At 56.7% G+C, this 7,678-nt stretch overlaps 1 protein-coding gene across 1 annotated transcript; it reads right to left on the reverse strand.

Moving 5' to 3' along the window:
• Positions 1 to 280: 280 nt before the first annotated feature.
• Positions 281 to 7,311, reverse strand: NRTN (neurturin). The gene is made up of 3 exons (XM_058040955.1): positions 7,235 to 7,311; positions 2,288 to 2,543; positions 281 to 729 (listed from the first exon to the last, which is right to left on the reverse strand). Exons 1-3 carry the CDS (start codon positions 7,244 to 7,246, stop codon positions 281 to 283), a joined length of 717 nt encoding a protein of 238 aa, XP_057896938.1. The 5' UTR covers positions 7,247 to 7,311.
• Between the last annotated feature and the right edge of the window lie 367 nt (positions 7,312 to 7,678).

Consider the following 7,678-nt stretch of genomic DNA (forward strand, 5'->3'; position numbering starts at 1 on the left):
CAGGTAATGTAGCATGTGACACGTGTGACACGTGTGACATATGTGACACCTGTGACACGCAGTGCAGCCCACGGGCACGTTGCACACCCACTGTCACCTCAGCAGGCACTGGGCCGCCACAGAGGGGACAACGGCCTAGAGCCACCGTCACCCCCCCAGCCACCCCACCATGGCAGCGGCCACGTCTCTAGTCCGGTGACGGCGACACCGAGGGACACGCCAGCGGCTCAGTTCTCTCCTCCTGCGGCCGCCCCGGCCTCCATCGCGGCCGTCCCCCGTGTCACACGCAGCCGCACTCCTTGGCCGACAGCTCGTTGACGGTGTAGTAGCGGTTGTAGGCGTCCAGGAAGGAGACGTCGTCGTCGTAGGCCAGCGGCCTGCAGCAGGGCCGCGCGCGGATCTTCTCCTTCCGGATCTTTCTGCGGCTCCTCATGCTCTTGAGGGAGAGGTCGTAGCTGCGCACGGCGGCCTCGCAGGTGCCGCTGCAGTAGCGGAACAGCACGGTCTCGTCCGACTCGTAGCCCAGGCCCAGCTCGCTGACGCTGACCTCGAGCTCACGCAGCTCGCAGGGTTTGTGGCGGGCGCGGGCGCGCTTGCGGCGGCCGCCGGCGCGGGGGAACAGCGGCAGCTCGTGCCCGCCCGAGTTCACGGCCTGGCGGTAGCGCTCCACCAGCGCCGACAGCAGCTGGCGCATCTCGCCCTCCGTGTAGCTCTCCAGCAAGGCGCTGTCTGCAGGAGGAGGGGACGCGGTTAGAGGGTGTCCTCGTGGAGGGTGGGGTGGGTCAGGGTGGGAGATCCTCCATGGGTGGGGATCTGGGGTTCCTCCAGGATGGAGGGGCCTTGGGGTGGGTAGATAATGTCAGAGTGGAGATTCCCTGGGGCGGGTGGATAACCTCAAAATGGAGATTCCCTCAAGATGGAGATTCCCTCAGGATGGAGATTCCCTCAGGATGGAGATTCCCTGGGGTGGGTGGATAACCTCAAAATGGAGATTCCCTCAGGATGGAGATTCCCTGGGGTGGGTGGATAACCTCAAAATGGAGATTCCCTCAGGATGGAGATTCCCTCAGGATGGAGATTCCCTGGGGCAGGTGGATAACCTCAGGATAGAGGTGCCTTGGGGTGGATGGACATCCCGCAGGATGGAGGTGCCTTGGAGTGAATGGGTAACCTCAGGATGGAGATTCCCTGGCGTGAGTGGACGTCTCCCAGGATGGAGACTCCCTGGGGTTGGTAAACATCCTCCAGGAAGAAGGTTCCTTGGGGATCATGACTCCCAGGATGGAGGTGCCTTTGAGGTGGGTGGATATCCCCTAGGATGGAGACTCCTTGGAGTTGGTAAATCCCTCCAGGTAAAAGGTTCCTTGGGGTTCATGACTCCCAGGACTGAGATTCCCATGGTGGGCTAACATCCACCTGGATGGAGGCCACCTGAGATGGGAAATCCTCCACGGCTGAGGATCTCAGGATCCTCCAGGATGGAGGTGCCTTAAGGTGGATGGATGATCCCCAGGATGGAAACTCCCTGAGGTGGGAGGACATCCCCAGAATGAAAATCCCCTGGAGTGGATCTTCTAAGATGGAGGTCCCTTGGGGCAGGTGGATTTGGGGAGAAGCCCCAATAAATTTCATATTTGCACCGTTGCACTGTGGTCTGGGACCCCCAAGAGCCCCTGAGACCCCAGGGTCAGCACCAACACACAAACTGTGCCCAGCACTGCTGGCAACACTCCATCCCTCTGTCCCAGCCCTAAATCCAGGGTTATTTGAGCTCAGCTCTGCAGGAGGCACAGGAAAGGCAGAGGAAAGCGTGATCTGACAGCTTGTCATCGATTTCCAGATTTCCACCCCAAAAAAAGCAGTTCCTCTGGTTTGGAATCAAAACAAACACGTGGGGATTTCCAGCCCTCAGGGAGCGCCGAGGGGTGAGCAGGGGGAGCTGCTGCCGTGCCCTCATCTTCAGCTCCTGTTTGACATTTTCCATTTGTAAAAAATAGCACGGAACACTAAAAAAAAATTACCAAAAAAGAACCATTTGGAAGGGAATAAAAGCAGCTTCTTTTCTTTGCAGGAACTGAGCTGTTTGAGTTCCCCTCTGTGGAGACCTGCTGTGCTCACACCAGTTTTGTGCCCAGTGCCTCCTGCTCGCCCCAAATTCTTGTTTAAACCCTCCTAAAGGGGATGTTGGGATGCAGGAGAGGGCAGGCAGTGACCCCAGAGGGATTTAGGGGATCTGTGGGGCTGGGATGGGGGGACAGTGGCCCCAGACTGGAGGAGCAGAGCTTACACTGGGCCAGCAGAGAGCCGTGGCGTTGCAGCGCCCGTGGGGACCTCCGCAGCGAGGAGGAGGAGGAGGAGGAAGAAGAAGAGGAAGAGGAGGAATCCCGTGAGGAAGACGGCGAGGAAGGCAAGGGGCTGAGTTCCCGGCTTCCGCTGAACATGTCTCTACAAACTAAAATGGATAACATGGAACTGAGGAGCATCGATGCAATGGCTGCACACTTCCATACCTTCATCTTAGAGCAAGTCAGAACATTGAAACTCTGCAAAACAGGCAAAACAAACATCCTTAATGTGTGCCCCCAGCCCCCAGAGCCCCTCACCTCCCTCCCTCCCTCACGTCAGGATGGGGGATCCTTCCCCTGGGACCCCCTTGGCTCCGGCTCCTCCCTTCCCAACACCAGCACGGTGCTGAGATGGGAAACTGAGGCACGGGGGGCCTGGGCTGGGAGAATGGCCATGGAAAAGGTGCCTTGGGGACTAGGTGGCAATGGGGACAAGGTGGCACCAGCGGGGACGAGGTGGCACCAGTGGGGATGAGGTGGCACCAGTGGGGATGAGGTGGCACCAGCAGGGATGAAGTGGCACCAATAGGGCCAAGGTGGCACCGATGGGGACAATGGGGATGACACAACCTCCATCACCCAGGGGGGCTCAGCCCCCTCTGTCCTGCTCTGGGCCGGAGCAGGGCTGTGACACTCGATCCCCCCACCTGAGAAAGGGCCTCTGGCTTCTTGCAGCCCCATAAAACTTTAGGAGAGCGGTTCCAGCCTCGCTGCACGTCCCATAAAACAGCAGCCTCCCATTCCGGCAGCCAGCAATCCTGGCCCCCACCCACCGCCTGTGACCTTTCGAAAGACTCAAATCCCGGCTCCAAAGTGCAAAACAATAACAACAAAGTTATTCCAGGCTTTGCTGTTGGTTTCTCTTTGCTCTAAAAAGCCCCAGACCAGCCCCGTCCAACCTGGCCTTGGACACTTCCAGGGATGACGGCGTTTCCACTTGTTTTTCCTGATAAATCAAAATCCAGCAAATGTTTTTGCTCACAAAAAGTGGAGTGTTTGGGGTTCTCTGGTGCCCCTCACTTTTCACACTCTCACTTTTCCCCATCCCTGTCATTTTTCAACCCCACTCCCAGTTTTTCCAGCAGACTCTTGGGACTTGTTCCCGATATCCACAGACTCCTTAAAGCTCACAGAGGGAGAAAAGTGAATTTATTAATTTTTTTTTCCCTAAATCCTCCTTGCTGAAGGGTTGAAAGAAGGAGATGCCAAAACTTTCAGTGCTGATGCTTCAAAGCAGAGGACCCAAAAGACATTATATTCTAAGTGTGCCATAAATTTTCTGTCGATTCATGTTTCCGGGCATTGATTCATTATTTTCCAGAGCCCAGCCTCAAGAATGGATGGAGCCACGGTGTGGCCGAAGCATTTTTGGCAGCACAAAGAGCTTGGAAAGACACAGGCCTTGATGGGACATCAGAGAGAGCTTCCACCTGCCACACACTGTTTATTTGAGTGCCTTACATGGGAGCCAAGCTGCTTTGAAATCCCGGCTCCTCATGACTCATCCCGCAGGAATTAAACAATTTCCATGGGCAGCAGCTCCAGAGGCTGCTCCTCCAGCAGCAGCTCCGGCTCAACGCCTGGTCCTGCTCACAGGACGGGGCTGGGCTGTCCTGGAGAGGATGAGGGTGGTGGAGAGACAGACTGCTCCCTAGACGGCCTCTGATCTTCCCCAAAACTGCCTCAGATTTTCCCCAAAAACTGCCTCAGACTGTCCCCAAAACTCCTCCAGATTTTCCCCAAAACTCCCTCAGACCATAAGAAAAACACCCGCAGATTTTCCCCAAAAAACTTCTTCAGATTGTCCTCAAAACTTCTTCAGATTTTACCCCAAAACTTCCTCAGACTGTCCCTAAAACTCCTCCAGATTTTCCCCAAGACTTCCTCAGATTTTACCCCAAAACTTCCTCAGACTGTCCCTAAAACTCCTTCAGATTTTCACTCAAAACTTCCTCAGATTGTCCTCAAAACTTCTCCAGATATTCCCCAAAACTTCTTCAGAATTTACCCCAAAACTTCCTCAGACTGTCCCCAAAATTCCTTCCAATCTTACCCCAAAACTTCCTCAGATTTTCCTCAAAACTCCTCCAGATTTTCCCCAAAACTTCTTCAGATTTTACCCCAAAACTTCCTCAGACTGTCCCCAAAATTCCTTCCGATTTTACCCCAAAACTTCCTCAGATTTTCCTCAAAACTCCTCCAGATTTTCCCCCAAACTTCTTCAGATTTTACCCCAAGAACTTCCTCACAGTGTCCCCGAAATTCCTTCTGATTTTCCCCCAAAATTTCTTCAGACCATCCCAAAATTGCATCAGACCTCCCCCAAAACTTATCACAAGCTCCCAAAGTACTTTCTTGGGGATTGAACTGGGAGGACTGGAGCCTGCAGCGCCCCTGGATCAAACTGGTCTCAAAATGCCAAAACTGGCCCCAAAATAAGGAACATTGAAAGGGGGAAAAGCCCCAAACCCTGACCGGGGGTGGACCTGTTGGATTTCCCTGCTCTTTTGACAGCAAGTGGGTGCACAAAGGAGGGGAAATGTCCCTGTCCCCATCTCCATCTCTGCTCTCAGCTCATCCCTGCTCCTCCTCCTCCTCCCCCTGCAGCTCTCCCCAGTGCCCCCCGAGCAGAGCCAGAGCGCAGTGTGGGACACATGGTTCTGCTTTGCCTCAGTGAAACCCAGCCCAGCAGCTCCAGAGCTCTGCCCCAGCTCCCCCCAGAGCCCCCCAAAGGGCCGACCACAAAGCAGGCACAGCCCCAGCCCTGGGATGCAGCCCTGCTGCTCTGGGGAGGGGCTGGGGGAGCCCAGGGAGGGAAATGGGGTGGGGGAGAGGGAAATGGGAAGAGGGAGAGGGAGATGGGGTGGGGGAGAAGGAGGAGGGATGGGGGAGAGGAAGGGGAGATGGTGGAGAAGGAGGTGGGATGGGGAGAGGAAAATGGGAGGGTGGAGAGGAAAATGGGGTGGGAGAGAGGGAAATGGAAGGGTGGAGAGGGAAATGGGATGGAAGAGAGGGAGATGGGAGGGTGGAGAAGGAGGTGGGATGGGGGAGAGGAAAATGGGGTGGAGGAGAGGGAAATGGAGTGGTGGAGAGGGAAATGGAGTGGTGGAGAGGGAAATGAGATGGTGGAGAGGGAAATGAGATGGTGGAGAAGGAGGTGGGATGGGGGAGAGGAAAATGGGGTGGAGGAGAGGGAAATGGAGTGGTGGAGAGGGAAATGGAGTGGTGGAGAGGGAAATGGAGTGGTGGAGAGGGAAATGAGATGGTGGAGAGGAAAGGGAGATGGTGGAGAAGGAGGTGGGATGGTGGAGAAGGAGGTGGGATGGTGGAGAGGAAAATGGGGTGGAGGAGAGGGAAATAGGATGGAGGAGAGGGAAATGGGACAGAGGAGAGGGAAATGGAAGGCTGGAGAGGGAAATGGGATGGGGGACAGTGAAGTGGGACGGGGGAGAGGGAAATGGGACAGAGGAGAAGGAGATGGGGTGGAGGAGAAGGAGGTGGGATGGAGGAGAAGGAGATGGGATGGTGGATAAGGAGTGGGATGGTGGATGGGGAGTGGGATGGAGGAGAAGGTGGGATGTGGATGGTGTGGGGCAGGAGCAGCTCCAGCACTCCCAGAGCCCCAGGCTGAGCAGCCAAGCCCTCGTTCGTTCCCACGCTGCCATGACATTTACGTTCGGGCTGAATTACGGCGGGTTTGGTTTACATCTCTCCAAACAGCTGCAGAGCAACAAACCCAACCTCAGCACGGTGGGAATAATAAGGAAGAGCCTCCCCTGCCGAGCCTGTGGGATGGGGATGGATGGGCCAGGGCACCCCGTGGTGCCGGGAGCGGTGCCGGGGTGGTGGCCACGCCAAGTCGTGGCTGGAGGAGGAAGCCTGGGGAGCTTCCACCCAACAGAGCAGCTCTTGCTGTGGCCACATCCACATTCCCACCATTCCATGGAGTCACGGAATCCCAGACTGGTCTGGGTTGTAAGGGACCTTAAAGCCCATCCAGTGGCACCCCTGACACGGGCAGGGACACCTTCCACAATTTCCACACCTTCTTCACCTTCCACACCTTCCACGCCTTCCTCACCTTCCTCACCTTCCACACCTTCCACACCTTCCTCACCTTCCTCACCTTCCTCACCTTCCTCACCTTCTACAACTTCCACACCTTCCTCACCTTCCACACCTTCCTCACCTTCCTCACCTTCCTCACCTTCCACATCTTCCACACCTTCCTCACCTTCCTCACCTTCTACACCTTCCACACCTTCCACACCTTCCACACCTTCTACACCTTCCTCACCTTCCACACCTTCCTCACCTTCCACACCTTCTACACCCTCCACACTTTCCACTCTCCCAGGCTGTTCCAAGTCCCACCCAACTCAGTTTGAAATTTTCCCTCATTTTGGATTTGGCAGAGCCAAACCAGATCAAAGGAGGAGGCACCAGGACAAGGCAGGGGTCTGGGGACACTGCCCCATCCATTTCCACATCCCAGACACCAAAGGGCATCACCTTTGCATTGGGACCCCATCCCAAATTCCCGAATCCCAACAGTTCCTGTTGGAACAGAACAAATCCTGCCAGAGAGGGGTCTGGAAGCTCTTCCATTACGGAAAGGAGCGCAGAGGAGGAAAATCCCAATTTGTGCCAGGGCCCAGGGGCACCTTGAGCCATCCCTGCATGGCATCCTGCGCCCGAGCCCAGCCGGTTTGCACGGGGAGAAACCAAATCCCCCGGGATGGAAATCCCGACAGGAGCACAGCTCCGATGGCCCCAAACCAGAGACCCCGCGGCCACGACCCCCCTGTGTCTCCCCACCCCCAGGAGCTGCCCCCAGACCCATTTTGGGGCTGGATTGGTGCAGGGAATCCCCGGGGCAGGGGTCTCACCGCTCCCTCCATCCGCCCCGGCGCTGGGAGCCGCCGGCCCGCGGGGATGCATCCATGCCCTGGGAAGCTGCGGAGGAGCCGCCTTTGATTCCTTCCCCGGAGGTCTCGCGTGGGCTTTCATTATTATGTCATTATTTCATGTCATTAATTAGCGGGATCCGCAGAGCGGGGCCGAGCGCGGGGGTTTCCACCCCTGCCCGGACCAGTCTGGGACCGGTTCAGTCCCAGTTCAGCCCCAGTTCAGCCCAGGCTGGGCTCGGCCCGTCCCTGCAAGGGCAGATAATGATGCTGCACGCCCCGGCTTCCCGCGGCTCCCCCTCCATGCCGCCGCAGGCTGGGAATGCAGCTGCAATATAAATCAGCGGCGAACACAAGCGGGGTTTGATGCAGCGCAGCCCCTGCAGTGTCACCCAGCCCGGCCCGGGGACACCTGGGGGTGTCTGT

This window comes from Melospiza georgiana, chromosome 26, assembly GCF_028018845.1.
Source record: "Melospiza georgiana isolate bMelGeo1 chromosome 26, bMelGeo1.pri, whole genome shotgun sequence".
NCBI lineage: Eukaryota > Metazoa > Chordata > Aves > Passeriformes > Passerellidae > Melospiza > Melospiza georgiana.